This window comes from Poecilia formosa, unplaced genomic scaffold (assembly GCF_000485575.1).
Source record: "Poecilia formosa unplaced genomic scaffold, Poecilia_formosa-5.1.2 Scaffold94, whole genome shotgun sequence".
In the NCBI taxonomy this organism is placed as follows: Eukaryota; Metazoa; Chordata; class Actinopteri; order Cyprinodontiformes; family Poeciliidae; genus Poecilia; species Poecilia formosa.
In genome coordinates this window covers 868,918-887,030 of record NW_006800033.1, presented here as the reverse complement: position 1 = coordinate 887,030, position 18,113 = coordinate 868,918, and the positions used below count along the sequence as shown (strand labels likewise).

The following is an 18,113-nucleotide window of genomic DNA, read 5'->3' as shown; positions in this document are numbered from 1 at the left end:
AGGATACATTTTCTTTTAACTTTCCGTTTATTGACGCCTTCACTGGTTAAAAGGCGTAAAAATGGCAAGCAAAAAAAAGCACTACACCGAAGAGGACATTTTAAAGAGTAAAACTTCAGCCTTAAGGGCTGACGGTGAGTGGAAGTATCGTAAAAGAAATTATAAACAAGCTCTCAACAGCTTTACTGCGGTAAGTGAAATATTGAGTCTGCTAATGCTAACTCTTCTCAAGAAGTGTTTGAAATATGACCTAGTTTTTGTGTCTGTTTAGGCCATTGAGTTGAGTCCTAAGGAGAAGAGATGCTTTGTGTCTCGATCAAAGTGTTACATTCAGTTGGGCCAGTTTAGAAATGCTCTCCTAGATGCTGAAGCGTCACTCGCGGAGGACCCACTTTTTCCTGAGGTAAACTTTTCCTATAATCAAACATGACGGGCGTTTTATGTATTTTTGCTCAACTTTGAAGCCTTCTTTGCCCTGGTCTCTCTCTTTTTCAGGGAGTGTACCAAAAAGCAGAGGCTTTATATTACATGGGTGAATTTGAATTTGCCCTGGTTTTTTACCGCAGAGGACTAAAGCTTCGTCCACAAATGGTAGGATGGAGGCTTGGGATCCATAAGGCAGAGGAGGCAATAATCGGCTCTGTTGGCAGTGAGTAGTGACTGTTTACGTTCGTTTTTCTGGAATAATTTTAGTAAAATACTAATTTTACTAAAATTATAAACTTCTTGAATGTCTCTCTACTTTGCTACAGGTAGTTCCTTTATCAAACCGGAAGTTATGGGAGACCTGTCATATCTTGAAGAAGAGATTGGCGTAAGGGTTTTTAATTATTTGGCATTTTGTCCTGATCCTACCATCCAGTGTCAAAGAACTGACCTTATTTGGTATCACTTTAGTGAGATTAGCCTCAATAGTAAAACCTTAATGTGTGTGTAATCAGTTCATCATAGTAGGATGTGCACAATACATCTGGCTTTAATTCCATCTTTGGTATGTAACACATCCTCATCCCTTGTCATTTCCAAATGATTCCTGAAGACCTTCTGCATTGTGCAACATGAAATGATCAGTGTTGTTTTGAGAAAGCCTTAACTCCCCATATGCATGAATGGAAAAAAAATTACCCTGTTATTTGTCACTAATATCTTAATATTTAGGGTTGCAAGCCCGCGGGAATGGATGGCCAATGTAAAGCATAGCCGTTCACCTGCACCCAACAGAGTAACACATGAACCATTGTGCAAAAGTTGTTTGTCTGGAATATTTTTCACCAGAGAGCCATGAAAATTGCATTAGCCTAAACCAGTCTCACCCCCTATGATCAACTCTGAGACAAATGAAATCTAGCGCAATATATGCTAATTTTGTAGCTACACATGTAGCTACAAAATTAAATTGCCCATAATTTTGAAGCCATAAAAAATTCCACAGTTTCCTTTGTGCCACCAACTACAAAAAAAGTTTTTTCAACAACTAGCTAGACATTGACTAGCTATATTTTTGTTCGACAGCCACCTCCAGGATGTAACAACTTGCAAATCTCTAATCACTAATATCTATCTTCCAGAATCCTTTGACAATCCAGAATCGCCCGACCTGGCTAGGAACCTTGCAGTCGGGCAAGGGACCCATTATAACTGAGTGCAGTTCTAGTTTACAGTTGTTTCTGTTGCAAACACATAACTCTCAACACTATTTTCTTATTTTCTAGTGTCCAATTTGTCCAACACCCTCCCTATACTAATAGAAGTCAGTTATTTTAGAAAGGAATGGTGTGAGACTTTTGTGTTATCTGTGCTTAAACTGATTTTCCTACCTTTTTGTTTTTCAATAAATTGCTGGTAAAGAGGAAGCAGCCGATTGCTGTTGTTCAAAATCTGACCAAAAAAGATAGGAGTCCAGTGGCCATGAAGTATGAGAGGACCACCAGACATCTACTGGGAGGGTTTTACGAACACAAGGGATTTCTGGAGAAGCTTCTGAAAGATGAAGGTGCAAATCTGCCTATCTACTGTCATTTGCATTTGTCTATTTGTTATTTTATGGAGAAGTCAGTCCTTTGTTGGCCCACTTGTAGCGCTTTCATCCACTTTTATATTTTCTTCAAACTGAATTTCATTTATGTTTCACCTTCTAACGACATTCTTTAAAAGCTGTTGTACAATCCTACTCAGATTTGATTAAGGGAGTGACGAAGAATGGAGAACGAATGGGAGACCTCCTTAAGAACTGCATCACGTCTCTCAATCACTGCGCTGACTTCTGGAGCCAAGAGAAACCGATTTCCCCCAAAGAAACGAGTCGTCAGTCCAAACCGCCCAAACCGAGCCTAAACACTCGGAAGGCTCAGTATCTCATAAAGAGCTTTGACGAGATATCTCGTTGTACGATATACTTCTTGTTCAACCTGTAGCTCACCACTGTGTTTCTTTTTTTGTATTTGTGTAAAATTATTTTGGTTTTCATCTGTCATTGCAGCTCTGGCTGCAGGGAATACAAAAGCCAGTCTTTGCAAGACAGAAGACGTAATCAAGACGGTTCAAGGATTGACAGATCAAGACTGCCCTATTAAAGATGAGATAATGTGCTTTCTGCATAGTTGCATGGGACATGCTTATTTTGACTTGGGAGAACTTGATAAAGCAATGGAGTATCACGAGAATGACCTGAATTTGTCTAGACAGTGGTGAGAAGCTGAAGAACCAAACAATTTGAGTTAACACAGCTTTTTTTTTTTTTTGAAAGAGTCCAATTGTTTATTAATCTTTCTTATACACAGCGATGTTCCAGATGCAATATCCAGGGCTCTGGCCAACATAGGTTGCATCTATGCAGAAACTAAACAGTTTGAAAAAGCCATAGAGTTGTAAGTATAGAAAACACTACACACTATGCTTCTAAAAACATCTAAATTCAGTTTCTTCTGCATTTCTTTTTGTCATGATTCAGCTGGGAAGAGAGGATTCCTTATATTCATGAAGGTTTGGAGAATACCTGGATGCTGCATGAGATCGGCTGTTGTTATCTAGAGCTCAATGATCCAAAGAAAGCCAGAGACTACGGTCTACGTTCTATTGCTGTGGCTGAGGAAATGTTTGACGATATGTGGCAGTTAAGAGCCACCGTTTTGGTTGGACAGTCTGAATGTAATTCCGTTTTTTGTTTTATATTTTGATCATTTGGAGTAGTTTCCAAATTTGAGGACTTTTTGTTTTGTTTTGTTTGTTTTTTAAACTAATAAAAGCGATAATGTTGTTGGTTTAATCCTTGCATGATGGTTTAAAGCGATTTCACATTGTGTTTTTTTCTTCTTTTTTTCTGCTGTTTTAGTGAAACTGGGAAACTTTGAATCATCTGTATCTTTCTTTGAGAAAGCTTTGAACCTTGCTGAACTTGAGAATGATGGCATGGCACTGAATGCGATCCAAAAGGTTTCTTTTGTCGTCTTATGTTTTCTGTCTTAATTTTATTTAAAAGTATTTTTGTTTTTATCTCTGACCAGACAACTGTTTTCCTTTTAGGCACTTGATGAAGCAAAGGAACAGCTGCAAAATCAGCAACAGTCCTCAGAAAATGAGGAACATGAAGAGAATGAAGAGGAGGAGGAGGAGAAGGAGGAAGATGCCAATGAGAAACCAGAGACCCTAGAATGAGGAAAGTGTGGTGATTATTGAACTGTTCTGGTCATGTTGGGAACAAAGGGCTCACAATCCTGTCATCAACAATAAAGCTTCGTAAAGCACTGTATTCAGTGAGGATATCAGACTGAACACTGAGCATCGTTCCTGATTAAGAAGTGCTCAGAATGTTAATTTGACCCCCACCTCATTGGGATTTATAGGAAAGTGCTCCTTACATTCATTTCTTTTTGTGTAATATCTCTGTAAAGTACTGGAGATTATTGTCTAAATAGAAATGTTTGGGAGACAGATACTATTCTTTTCATTTGTATTTTAAGTGACTTGGTTTGTTCTAGGTTTCCTTTTGCTCCATGAACCTTAGGAAAAGAAAAAAAATAGTTTATAAGAAGTATATTTTTCCCTTTTTTTCCCATCTTTGGTCTTGAGTAGATAGAGCCAGGCAGAATGATCCACTGCTTGTGCCAGTTTTCCCCTCTGCTTTGAGATAAGAACGGTGTAATTTACATAAATTAGAATAGAAATTTTTCTTATTCTTTCTCACTGGGGGAATTCATTTGTGCTCGCATAAAAGTGACAGGGAAATGGAAGCATTGAGATACATATATCAAATTAATAACATGGTAGCCTGATTCTATGATATGTATAAACTGAGTGAACTCATTAAAGAACTTTACAAACTGTAATCTGTACATTTGTGCGACAATGACAGACTACTAACAAGAATATGGAAAAGTGTGCAAATAATTGTAGGAATTTTTGTAGAATCTTACAGCTGCTGGGAGGAAGGATCTGTGATAAAACTTATTTATTTTTATAAAATAAATAAGAGTTTATGAGTTTATTGACTCATGTAACATAGGCATAAAAAACAAAGAGATGATGCACAACAACAAATAAAAATAAACTTATAAAAAGAACTTGCACAACATGTTTCCACAAAAACAACTGGTAGCACAGTGCCCTGACGGAAGAATGGACATTATACACTAAGTTGAAATACTTACTTCACTTTTTTGGTTGTATTGTGTAATCCAACCAAATCTAAATACAGAGCTCAATACAGAAACGGCCTTGTATGTATCCAGAATAACTATCCTTTGTGTCGGCGAGATGGACTTATAAGAAGAGCTGTGTTTTACATGTTTAGCTTTGCATATGAGATAACAGCATTTATATTACTGACAACTGCTGTATAAACTGCTGTATAAATGACAGAGAGTACTACAGAATAGCAGAAACAGTGTATAAGATGCACAAGAATGCACATAAATTTTAAAATATTTCAAAAATAAAAATTTGTGATTTGTTTTATTCTGCTGGATGTCTTTTCAAACACATTTTAAGATAAGTTACGGTCATCTAAAACCAAATACTCAATTAAAACTAAAAGATAACTACGATGGAAAGTATTTTGTTCTGATTGACCTAGTTCTAAAGAGCTACTTTATTCAGTAATTCAGTCCAAAAGAGGAAACTCGTGCAGGTTCAGGTTTTTTTGTTTTGTTTTTTTTTTTCTTCGAATTTGAATTCTACATACAGAAATGTTGACCCACTGAAAGGCATTTCCATGTACTTTGCAGTCTTGGTTGGAGCTTGTTTTGCATGAATTACTGCATCGATGTGGTTGAAGTTACATCAGCCTCTCCACAAAAAGGACACATTTACCATTTCCTGGTACATGGCTGCCCAAATTGAGAACTTTGAAAAACACAGTGGACCAAAAGCAGCAAATTATATGATTCCCAAATCACCACTGAATGTGGAATCTTCCTACAGGACCTCAAGCCATGTGTGCCTCACCACTCTTTTTCCAGGGTTGGGACTTAGATTTCAAAATAAAATGCAAAATTAACTTTCATCTGAAAAGACAGCTTCGGACCTCTCAGCAACCTGCCCTTATGAAAGGTGTACCATTTCCGTATTTAAACTCTTTTTAAAAATGGTTTGATTTAATTTTGTGAATTATATTTTACTACCTCAAAAAAACGTGTGTGGTGAAGTTATATTTTTCTAACTTTACCGAAATACACAACATGTTCATTAAATTATAATTTAGACTGCGGATTAAACTAACCACAGTAATATTATCATGGATGCATAAATTCACTGTTCTTCCGGTCCAGAGGGGCGTGACCAGGGACACGCCCATTTGCGCGTTCCCGGGAGTTTCCGTTTCTTTCTCTTTTTTTTTCCCCCTTGAAGAGACGAGCGTGTTCGTGTCAGGGTCCAACGCTGCCGTGTCATTGTGCTCAGAAGGGGGAAACGCGTGGTCAGCAGTACAGTTGGCTTCACTGCAGCGTTTCTGGTAAGCTGATATGTTGGCTAAAATATCCGCAGTTTATGTAAAAAAATAAAAAAAAATTAAAAAAAAGCCACTTTTCTTGTTTTTATTGTAGAAATGTTTAGATAGAACAGTTTGACTTATCGTCGGTTTACTGTTAAATGTGTTAAAATATGGTGCTGGTGGTGTTGCAGGCAGATTAATTAAGAGGTGGGGTGGGGGGTTAAACTGTTTTTGTCTGGCGTGCTAATGTGAGGGTGCACGCCACTCCCCGTCTGCCTGACCAAAACGTGTTCCATAAAGCTTTTTAGTCTACAACCTACCAGTTTTAACTGTTTAAATAAGCATTTAACTTCATTTTGATGCCTTCTTCGACATTTAATATTAAAAACAACAATGCTTTATGCTCAAACAGATGTGTGGTTTGGTTTACAGTTTAAACAAAAGGGTAACTTTAGCCATTTCTGCTACTCTTCCGAAACCCCCCCGCCCCCAAAAACTACATAGTTCTGTATTTGTCTTTAAAGTCTTCAATTTAGTTGTTCGTTTTGGGGGAAAACCTGGGGATTGACGTTAGGCAATTGCTTTGTTGTTGCATTCACTTCGGTTTAACTCTTCCTCTTTCTGGTTGCCTCAATACAGTTTACCATATTCTTTCCATTGGCGTCGTAAAGCTAAACTCGGTTAAAGCTGTCCAGTTTTGTTTTTTGTTTTTTTTTTTTTTTTTATTAATACCACGTTTCTTTAATTAGCCATTATCTGTTTGCTGGCAAGGTTTCAGGCAGCCCACGTTTCTGTGCAAACTCAGTACAGTCATTCTTTCTTTCTCTGGACCGTTTAACTAAGGACTTACTGACTTGCATAAATGTAAATATAAATTTGAATAACTAATTTGGTGCTTTCACTTCTTCCGCATGCAAAACTGAACCGAAAAAGGCCACAATAAAGCAAAACCTAGCTTTGAGGTTGTATTAAAGTGTGAAGGAAATATTATTCTATATAATTGCATGATCTCTGAAGATTTGAATTATAAAAGCTATTTATCTTTATTGCTTCACTTTTTAAAACTCTGATACTGAGGAACTTCCTGTTTGACCAGTGTATTGGCTTACAGAACTAACATTATAGCCATATTCAATTACTTTGTCTTTCAGGTCGTTTCCTTGAATATCCCTACATGAATTAATTTCATTTCCAAATGTTGTGTAAACCTAAATGCTTTGATTTTATCTGTCTTTAAGGTACCTGGTTGTTTGCAAAACCAATCATGGATACAGACAAAAGAGAGGTTTTAGATGTGCCAGCAACTCAAAATGAAGAGGAGACAGTAATGGAACAAGAGGCAAAACTAGAAGCAATGGAGCAACCCACAGAGCCTGAGAATCCACCAGCTGCTGTGGAAGAGGTTGACCAGCTGGTGGTGAAAAGCCAAGAAACGGAAAAACCAGTTGTGGTAGAAAATGTGACGCAGGAAAATAAAGAAAGCAACATGGAAAAGCCAGAAGAGGAGTCGGTGCCCCACGCAGCGGCACCAGTAGAATCAGCAGAGTCATCAGTAAAGGTCTCTGACCCAGCTGCAGTTTTAGAACAGCAACCTGTGCCAGAGAATATTGCAGAGCCTGTGCAAGTTCAACTGGCAGAGACCACCCCTGGACCAGAGCCAGAGAAACCAGCAGAATCTCTACCACAACAGAAAACTGTGCCCAAACCGGCAGAAACTCTACCCGAATCAGCTGTGGAGAAGCCAATTGAAACCCAGCCACCCAGCAAAGAGACAGAACCAGAACAAGCAAAGACTGAGGATGAAATGCCCACTGCAGTGGAGACAAAGATAGAAAAAGAAGCAGCTGCCGAAACGGTTGTGGTAACTGAAGCTTCACCTGAAAAGTTGGCAGAAGCAGCAATGGAGAAAGTGCCATTGGGCGAAAGTGGGGAACCTGCCCCAACCCAGAAGGAACCTGTCAAGTCTGAATCTGCTATTCCTGAGGAACCGACAGTAGAAGCTGAAGCTGTCAAATCTGTGCAGAAAGAACCAGAGCCTCAAAAGGAGGAAGATCCCGTTCCTGCTCCCAACTCGCTGTCTTTTGCCCTCCTGGAACACGAGGAAACGAAAGATGCCCTACGAATTTCTCGCACGCTTATTGTCCTCAGGGGCCTTCCTGGAAGTGGCAAAAGCTTTTTGGCACGCGCTATAGCAGACGCCTACAAAGACCAGTGTTCTGTTTTCTGTGCTGATGACCACAACATAAAGCCTGAAAATCCCTCTGCTGAAGGGTACAAAGCTCTGGATGATGCTATAGTGGCTCGCTGCTGTGACGGGGCGGCATCCTCTGTGCTGATCGTGGTGGATGATACCAACCACACCCACGATCGACTTGCCAGCCTGGGAGAGATTGCAGAGGAACACAATCTTGTCGCCATCTTCTTGGAGCCACAAACCGAATGGAGCAGAGACTTGAGTCAGCTGAAAAAGAAGACTGGCCGTGGACTAGAGGAGGCCCACCTGGATGCAATGAAGGGTCCACTCAATGAAACATCCCTTCCTCTTTATTTCGGCTGGTTTCTTTTCTCCTCAGTACAGGACAAGGTCGGATGCACAGCAATGGACTTCTTGAAAACATTGGACACCCTGGAAGGCTTCAAAAAACACATTGCTGACTGTGAGTGTCAGTAAAACTGGCTTTAAGATTATTATTTTTGGTGTTTTTTTTATTCCAAATAAAATAATTTTTCTCTGAATTTCAGTCACAGAACAACCTGAGAAGGAGGTGGATCTGGAGCAGTACTTTGAGACCAAGGGAATCCTCCACTGCACTACAAAGTTCTGTGACTATGGGAAAGCAGACGGTGCGAGCGAGTATGCAAAGAATCCAGTAAGAAACAACTTTTAACTTCATATAACTGCGAGAAATATTTGTGTTTGGCGTTAATCTTGTGCTACTTTCCTTGTGAATGCTCCAGGTGGTTAAGAAGTGCTACGGCTCTGTGTTCGAGCTGTCGCTGACTGCTCTCTTCGTCACCCCTCGCACCGTTGGTGCCAGAGTGTGCCTCACCGATGAGCAGCTCAAGCTTTGGCCAGCGGATACAGAAAAGGAGTCTGAGGCAGATGTTCCCGGATCCGCGTCTCTGCCTGTCGGAAGCCGTGCCCACATTACGCTGGGTTGTGCGAAGGATGTGGAGCCGGTTCAGACGGGCTTAGATCTGCTCCAAATCCTAACCCTGCCTCAAGGCGAGGTGGTCGAAGAGATGGAGCTCGGCTCGCTGCGATATTACGGTGAAGGAAGGTGGATGCTTGGCCTCAGAGAGCCAATCTGTGCTGCGGCTTGCTTCTCCAGCTTCTACGGACGCAAGGAGCAGGAGGAGCAGCAGCAGCAGTCACCTAAAAAAGAACCAGAAAAGAAAAAGGTGAAGAAGTGTGCTATTCTGTAGATGAAAACGGTTGTGTCAGGGGGTGTGGTTGGTGAATTAAAACTTAGGCTTACTTTATGAAAGATTGGTGTTTGTGCAGCATTGAGGGCTTCACTTGTAGCCACACTAAATCCACAAACGATGTGCCTTTATAATGTTGATTTGCACCACAACCCAAGATGCCTTAGAGTTGGGCACGTTATTGGTTCAGTATTTTGTTTTTTCATCACACTGTCCTGTTAGCTGCAGTTTCTCCTAGGATAGCCTCCTTCCACAGCCCCACACTGCATTTAAAAACCTAGGCTTTCTTCTACATAGGCCAATGTTCACACTAGATACTGATTGCATGCATCGCTGGTTTGTTTTCCATAAATTACTGGATTAATGTGCTAAACATAGCTCTGTTTCCTTTGCTGTAGTTTCATAATTCTACAGTATGTGTGTTTGTGCAGCTTAGGAAGTAATGGTGATTAGCTTCTGGACCAAAGTTACATATTAAGTGTTAGATTCAATGTCAGTTGTAGGGATTCTTCCTTGTAAATCTCTGGCCTGTGCTTAGCTTCAGAGAGAGAATGCTGATAAAGTTGGCTTTTTTTTTTCAGCAGCTTGCATTTGTTGCTTATGAAATGCTGTGAATCTAAGCCAATGTTTTGCAATCTTTTCTACTGCGCAATCCTCTTTGAAGAGTACTTCCATGTCCTGCTCTTTGGTTTGTAGGCTGTAACTGTAATTTTCCTGAAGTCCTACTTTGTGTAGCTCTTATGAATCACTATTTTTGCACTTGTTTTGTACACTCAATAAAGAGAAACATGCTTTGCTGTAACAGTCTGAGTGCAGTTAATAGATTTTTATGCCTCACACACTGAACAATTTTACCTGCAGATGAAAATTTACTTTGTGCACTTGCACTTGGAAGAATAAGCCAGCAGATGGCACTAACAAACCGTGGGAAAGAAGCTAGAAGGATTTCTGTTCGAGAAGCTTTTCATACAATATGAAAGTATTTTGGGTACGAGATGTTTTACGTATATTTCCAACTTGCTTCTTCAGACGTTTTTATTTTTGTATGAGTCCTTGAGTTTTACCTGTGATGCAAGCGCTTAGGTCAATTCTAGGCCAAGGATGTGTCCTACAATACGCTATTGACTTCAGACTTAAATTGCGAAAATGGTAAACGCTTGTGTATGAAGGTAGTGAACAGGTGGCAAAGAAGACCAATCAAACCGAGCAGGGGGTTATTTTGTACGTTATCTTCATGTACTCTGACATTTATGTATTTTTTTTCTGCAGAAGCAATTTAAAATTTTGGAGATTGTAAAAATACTGATTAAAATTTAGGCTATTACCGTAACTTTAATGAAAGAACCAACATCGTAAAGCAAAATCAAACTTTTGAATTATTTCAAAATGTAAAGAATAATTTGATTAATTTGTAAAAGCTAGCATAAAACTCCAATGCAATACATTGAGTTTAATTTAGCCTAGAAATAAATTTGGAGAGAAATGTGTATGTAAAATATGTATTTCATCTAAAAAAAATCTCAATTTTACATCAGAAAGCTTAAATAACTCGTTAATAGCATCCAGGTGGTTCTGATAGTTATGCAGACAGCTAATGAATCCTAAATTTCAATTTCTCTGAAAATTAAGCCGTATAAAGCCATTTAGAAAAAAATAATTATATAATATTGCCATGGCCTGTTCAGAATGCCTTCATCAGCCTTAATAAAGACAAGCAAATTCTGAAAAAGGAGCATAGGGAAAGAATCTCAGCTGTTTAAGTTCCAGTGTAGCTTCCACAGGGATTATATGAGGAGCTGTCGGGATATTTTTAGTTTGTATTAAGAGACACATTTCAAGCATTTAAATTCGTCCGAATTTAAATGCTTGAAATGTGTCTCTTTGTTTAAGGAATCCATTTCCAATAAGCTTCACATTTTGAACCGAATTTCTGAAATTAAAGAAGTTTTCGATAATATTACAGTTTATTGAAAGACACAAGCTATCAGTTGCGAAATCGAACAATACAAATGTATTGAATCCTAAGATTAAAAATGAAACAAGTGCTTTTATGCCTATTGGTTTTCACGTAATCTACATTTATTTCATGTAAAAGCTCCCAACTAAAATATTTGCGTTGCTATAAAATTTCCTACAGTATGTGAATGCAACAACACAGGCTGGTGGAATGAGCCAATCAGAAGCCAGGAAACCTCAGCTAAGGCTATGAGGAGAGAGGTAGAGGGAGAAAACTGACAACAAGCTTTATTCTCAGACCAGACAGGTTCCTCTGGCGGAGAGTGGAGCAACACTGCTGAGGATCTCCACACGTCCACCCACAGCTCACGTCTACAACAGTGAAAGAAAGAAAGCAAGGTAAAACTTTGAACAGTGAAATTTAAATCTGCATTTGCTCTGTATTTCAGTGTCCTTCAAGGTTGTTGTTTTTTTTAAGAAAATACATTAAACCAGATTTAAAGCGAATTTACTTTATGCAGTGTGTGTGTGTGTGTGTGTGTGTGTGTGTGTGTGTTTGCTTTTTGTTTTGTTTGTTTTTGCAAACTAATGAAACAAGTTGATTAAATCAGTTGAAACGGTGCCTGACTCACCCCCCCCCTCTCCACCACCACCACACAGCTTTCCCTGGACAAGTTTGTTGGGGCATTTCTTTTCTTGAGCATCGTTTCTTTTTGTGCATCTTCTCCAACCATCCATCATCCCGTTTTGAGAGACACTATTACTGTCTGCCATTTGTACCTGTGTTATTTTGGCTGTGCAGCAGTGATATATTTTTTTCCCTCTGACAGCCCAGGTACAGAGAATAAATTGCAAGATGAATGAAAACCCAGTTTTGGATTAAACATCATCCTGGCCTGGAACCCATCCTGTGGTGACTCTGGAACAACAGCGATCAATAACGAGAGCGGTCCTTGGCTGTCATGTTAATCCATTTAAGAAATGCCTGCCAGAGCTGCAGAGGAGAGGGGACATTTGAGAGTAGGCATCAGGGCTTTCAGCCTAATGAAATGCATAGAAAGAGATGGTTGCCAGCCTTTGGAGCTGCTAATTAGTGCAGCCCTTATAAGTAAGTAAAACATATCTATCGTGATAACATATCTAATGGCCTTGGGAACCTAGTAGGTCAGATTAATCACAGATTTATGGTGAGTAAAAAGGTAAAAAAAATAAATAAATAAAAAAATTCCTGGCAGATTTATCAGATATTGACAGCGACTCCAAAATATGATTATTACAATAGCCTTAACATAATTGTGAAAGTTTCACAGCTGATTTATAGCATATGTGACACGGGTTTAGTGACATATAGTAGCATAGGAATTTAGATTTTGTAAACTCAAGCTATACACATAACATATGTATACTTTTTGGTTTATTTCATAAATTACATTTAGCAGGAAAACAGTGCTGCAGGTTCCCAGATAGAGATAGATGTTTTCAATCCAACAGAAAATGAAAGCATATGATATTCTTAATATGCAAATATACACATCAATGCAAAGGCACCTCATTTTTACTGAATCGATTAAAGAACTTAAATTGCATATTTCGTCAAAGATTGTATCTGGTTGTTGAATGTACAAGAATCCTTTTTTTAATAGTTTTTTTATGCATTTAATGAATAATTTTAAAAAAATGATTCGTTTTTTTAGCTTTCAGGTCACAGCCTACAGAAGGAAAGCTTGAAGAATAACTAATGTATCCATATTAATTATCGAATTATATAATTTGTTAAATTTAATATAAAGTCAAAGCTGATCCAACCTTGAAGCAATAAGAGTATTTCCAGTGTAATACCTACATATTTTTATGCTGCAAAGTAAACTGGTCGGCGTTTAGGATTCCTAAAAGTATAATTCATGTTGTGTCTGACCTTCACCTTGTTGGGAGACTTAAAATTTTTAATGCTCGACTTCACTGCACGTTCAGCTTTTACGAAATTGAAACTGCAGTGCTGCTATGACGCATGAAGGTTGGAAACTTTATGCCAGCGGTCGAAACGTATGCGCAAAGTTCAAAGGTCACATCTTCACCCGCTCGGCAGTAAGATTTATAGATGCTTTTACTGGTTATTGATTTTGTGTTTCATTTTACTTGCGTCACAAGCTGAAATAAACAGGGTGCCAAAAGCAACTAATCATAAGTTGTCTGACCTGCATGATTTCAGTGTTGTGGTGTTAAAATGGTTCACGTCAGATCGGCTCGAGCTCTTACAGGGTGGAGATGTGTAGCTGCTGAAGCCTCAGCAGGATGTGACTGTTTAACAGGCAAATATCCACCCATCGCCTCAGCAGCACCAAAAGACCAAACAAAGGCCGGCTGATCACGTTAGATTCCGCTTTAGTAAGTCCATTGTCTGGTTGTTGCCAGATTCATGATGACACAAAGGAAAATATGTAAATAATTTTGTTTTTTTAGCTATGTCTATTCATGCTTTGCGTGTAACAATGAGGTACTGTTACATTTAGATTTCAGATATCTAACTTTACATGCCAGGGAAAACACCTGCACAGCACATGCAGCTGAATAACGATGCAGCAGCTGGACGTTCAATTGGGTTGTTTCGTTTACTAGGAATGTGCGAATGTATGTCTTGGTAAAGGCAAATAGACCATCATTTTTTAACTTTGAACTTTTCAGCATTTCAGAATTTGTTTTGACTGTGACGTTATAAAAGCAAATTGTTTTTTTTTTTTTTTTTTTTTTCAGGAACTAAAATATGATATTTCCAGCCTCTAGCAGGAGCGCACAGACAAACATTTCATGGGTTCTGCTTTAGCGACATGGTGCTTTTTTATGTTAGTTTTGGAATAATTGTTGATGTTAGATTAAATTTGTTTTGTGTTTTTTTGTTTGTTTGTTTGTTTGCTCCCTATGCACTGTAAACATTGTTGTAGTAACATCTCTGCGACATCGCATGAACGTCAACAGATTAGGGAATTTGTATCAGCCTGCATCAGATGTGGCTTTTTTCCACAAACAATGTGGGTTTCCAGTGTTTCTGATTCTGCATTTTATTTCACTTTTCTCTCTATTTTTGAGGATTTTATCCCAGACAGAACACATTTTTTGAGCTATATTCCTGCAGTTTTGCTATTAAAATGTCTGGTAATTCGGACAGAAAAAAAAGACAGGTAACCTCGCATACATTTTCTGTTAATGTAGTATAAAAAATTCCTATCCACAAAGCCTCTGTGCACCTCTGTCTTTATCTCATTATTTATCCGTTTGTCTTCCCGTCCACCCCTCTCTGCGCCAGTCATGTCGGCCAAAGCCATCTCAGAGCAGACGGGGAAGGAGTATCTCTACAAGTACATCTGCACGTCGGCGCCAGTCCAGAACAGGTTCCGCTACGCCAACGTGACAACCGAGACGGACTTTCAGCGGCTGACGCAGGAACACCCATGGCTGCTCACAGAGGTGAGACAGCAGGAGCTCGTTTGAACTAACATACACGCAGACGACGGTTTTTCTTTGGACGATTAAACGTCTGGAGCATAAATGTGGGAACGCTGGAGAGCGATCTCCGCTTTATGGAGACAATTACTCAGGCTGACAGCAGAGTGGTCACTTGGTGCTCATTAGCTGAAATCACAGAGAAGAGAGTAATGCCTCAGCTCTGTTAGTGGAACTGGAGAGAAATCCCCACTTTACCTCCATAGCCGAGTATGAATGATTTCTCCTCCTCTCCTTGGCCGATCCTCTCAGCAAAACTGTCACTAGCTCTTTATTCAAGCTAATTTAATTACATGGTTACTTATCTAGAGTAAAAAGGTCATCCTTCCTGTACCTCCCTCACGACTGAAGGATTTTATCAGGAAGGTGGAAGGAGGATGCAGAGGGCAGATCCACGGAGATGCCAGCTCTGCTAGAATTGATTAAGAAATCACATTAACTTTCACCCTCAAACGTCTCTTCCTCTGCTCAGTGCCAAGCACCCAGATAGTAATGACTCCACTGTCAGACGTCATTCTCTGTATTTAACTTAGAAGAGAAGGTGGGTGGGCTGGATTGGTGTGGACATATAGTCTAAGTTTGTATTTACATCATGTGCAGTTTAGGTTTAATTTTGAACTTTGGAAGAAAATGTTTCTTGATAATTGAGTGATATTTTTTTTGTGAGCCGCGTGAGTTAATGCGTTTCTGTGCTCTTATTCTATAACACACTTACAAAAATTGAGTCTTAGGTCTATTTTAGTTTAATAATTAACAAAACTTTTATCTCAGCTACTTACTTACTCTGATGCTTCTAAATAAAATCAACAGCAACCAAAAGTCGCCTAATTAGCATGTCGACATGTGTGCAACTTAATCTAGTTGCTCTGTTAAGGCCTCTGAGGTTTGCTGGAGAACATTAGTAAACAAACAGCATCGTGAAGACAAAGAAACACAGCTGAAAGGTCACAAATGAAGTTTTGGATATGGTTAAAGCAAGTTTGAAATGTTTAGATGCTAAAACTCACAGAATATGGAGGGAACATTGTAATATTGGGGGAAATAAAAGAAGAATAGAGTCAGATGGATCTCTGGAAATTGGACTTTACTGCTTTATTAGATCAGAGAATAAAGAAAATTCCTTGTTCGATTTTAAACGTGTTCGTATGACAACTACGTTTGAATCCTTGGGTATTTAAAGATTTATTCTATTAAATTTGCCTCTTCGGTGAGTTTTTTTTTTAATAGTTCCGACTATTTAGCGTTTATGATGCTACAACATCAGTGCTGATGCTTGCTCCCTGCATCCATATTGTTTTGTTTTCCTCCTGCAGAGGCTCGTTGTGAAGCCAGACCAGCTGATTAAGAGGAGAGGGAAGCTCGGTCTGGTCGGCGTCAATCTGGACCTGAACGGGGTCAAAGAGTGGCTCAAGCCACGCCTTATGAAAGAGACAATGGTACGTCACGCACCCGTACTTAAACCTTTCCACCATTTCTCATAATTATCTCCACTTAAACATACTCCTTTAACTCTCACCCATCAATTTTTCTACTATGCCTTTCTTCTTCTTCTTTCCTTGTCTACCATCCCTGTATTACATGAGCACATTTTCCAATTTAGTATCCATGCTATCGGTTGGATTCATATTTGAACAGATGTGTGTTTGTGCGCAGGTATTAAATCAGTCCAGTCAGCTGAGGCGAGCTCTGCCGCTGAAGCAGTAGTCGGTCCATCAATGTAGCTCTGAGATGCTGCTCTGCCTCATAAACCAAGACGGGTCTATTTAGGGAATAGGTTGTTTCACGGATAAATAAAGGAGAGTGTTTTTGCCCAGCCGCCGTCAGACTGTAGAGTCTCCTCACAGATCCGATGAAACTGTCAGTGGCAGTAAATCAGAATAAATGTTGTGTTGTGAAGAGCATGTTGGGTTTTATCATGTTTATCATACATCCCTAGACTTCTACAATACTCTATATTTGGCCCAGCTGGGTTTTAATTTTGAATTTTCAGTATTTTTCAATAAAGTTGGCAAATTATGGCTCTTGTTTACAGCTGACATTCATTTATGATAATTTGCATTCTGTTTTCACTCTGAGGCACCTCATTTATCTGTCTGGGCTTCAGGTCCCATGTGAGGTTTTCAATCTTCTATCCTTTTTTTTTGATCATCCACTTCCTCTTTTCGCTGTATTATTTGAAATGGCATTTCTTTCTCTCTTTGCTTCTCTCATTCAGTCCCTCATTAGGCTTTTTTGCCTGTTGGCCTTTAACAGGAGCCATGACGCCTTCCACCAAATGAAATGTGCCTGTGGCTCTACATGACAAGTTTTTCTGGTTTTTTCTTTTTTTTTCTTTATAATGTCAATTTCCTTCAGTCAAGTGTTAGATTTTGGTTACTTTACTCCATTCTGAAAACAAATAAAGAGATCAAACATGTATTATTTAGTCTGTAAAAACGCCTTAGTTATTTTAGAATCACAGAGAATTTGTGTCAGTGCATTAATTTAGTTCTGTTGCTGGTTTACAGGTGGGAAAAGCAAAAGGCATTCTCAAAAACTTCCTTATAGAGCCATTTGTTCCTCATAAGCAGGTAAGCCAGCCATCTTGGACCCGTGACTCTTTTTGACTGCCTAAATCAGGAATCCCACACATTTTTCATGTCAAAATTCAACAAATGTCCCAGATGAAATTCTTCCAAAACTTCATCCATCAGAATTTTTATTCTTTATTTTTTTTTATTTGATCTATTTGCTGTTTTTGCCTGTCACTTTTCTGCTGTTCCACAGAAATGTCTTTGTTGTCAGACAACGGTATTTTTATTTGCAGTCTATTCTGTCCTTCAGACAGAGGAGTTCTACGTGTGCATTTATGCTGCCCGAGAGGGAGACTACGTCCTGTTTCACCACGAGGGAGGGGTGGATGTCGGAGACGTGGACGCCAAGGCACAAAAGCTGCTAATTGGGGTGGATGAAAAGATCAGTGAAGATCAGGTGAAGAGAGAACTGCTGACTAAGGCTCCCAATGACAAGAAAGCGTAAGTATGAAAAAATACCAATGAATATAACAATCTGGATTTAATAAATAATTCCATTACTCTACTCTAAAATTTATTACAACTATTGTGTGCAAGGGTAAAAAAAAAAGAAATAAAAATGGATGGACGACCAACACACTCACATTAGGAGTAAATGCCAGGGAGGAGGAACAAATGAGTGTGTGGCTCCATTAAACAAATGACATTTTCCTCCTCGGCTCTGCCTTTCTTCGATCAGTCTCCACCCACAGCCTTTCTTTGTGTCCCAGCAACATTCAAAGCACGTTCATTTT

General features: G+C 39.1%; 3 protein-coding genes across 4 annotated transcripts in view; all 3 read left to right on the top strand.

Moving 5' to 3' along the window:
• Positions 1-7: 7 nt before the first annotated feature.
• On the top strand, positions 8-4,551 carry odad4 (outer dynein arm docking complex subunit 4). Its single transcript, XM_007558100.2, has 11 exons — positions 8-190; positions 272-403; positions 496-649; positions 753-814; positions 1,849-1,993; positions 2,176-2,385; positions 2,480-2,687; positions 2,781-2,867; positions 2,951-3,147; positions 3,332-3,432; positions 3,523-4,551. The coding sequence occupies exons 1-11, from the start codon at positions 62-64 to the stop codon at positions 3,652-3,654; spliced, it is 1,557 nt and encodes a 518-aa protein (XP_007558162.1). The 5' UTR covers positions 8-61; the 3' UTR covers positions 3,655-4,551.
• A 1,246-nt stretch (positions 4,552-5,797) lies between these two features.
• On the top strand, positions 5,798-10,154 carry cnp (2'',3''-cyclic nucleotide 3'' phosphodiesterase). The gene is made up of 4 exons (XM_007558099.2): positions 5,798-5,947; positions 7,165-8,583; positions 8,669-8,796; positions 8,885-10,154. The coding sequence occupies exons 2-4, from the start codon at positions 7,191-7,193 to the stop codon at positions 9,350-9,352; spliced, it is 1,989 nt and encodes a 662-aa protein (XP_007558161.1). The 5' UTR covers positions 5,798-5,947; positions 7,165-7,190; the 3' UTR covers positions 9,353-10,154.
• A 1,446-nt stretch (positions 10,155-11,600) lies between these two features.
• aclya (ATP citrate lyase a) overlaps positions 11,601-18,113 on the top strand; it is an 18,389-nt gene continuing 11,876 nt past the window's right edge. The window contains exons 1-7 of one of the 2 annotated variants that reach the window (XM_016674387.1): positions 11,601-11,707; positions 11,902-11,907; positions 12,051-12,060; positions 14,607-14,770; positions 16,120-16,242; positions 17,314-17,376; positions 17,630-17,820. In XM_016674387.1, the coding sequence (XP_016529873.1) occupies positions 14,612-14,770; positions 16,120-16,242; positions 17,314-17,376; positions 17,630-17,820 (536 nt within the window). In that variant the 5' untranslated portion in view covers positions 11,601-11,707; positions 11,902-11,907; positions 12,051-12,060; positions 14,607-14,611. The remainder of the gene's footprint in view (positions 11,708-11,901; positions 11,908-12,050; positions 12,061-14,606; positions 14,771-16,119; positions 16,243-17,313; positions 17,377-17,629; positions 17,821-18,113) is intronic. The other variant, XM_007558097.2, reaches the window with a different exon arrangement.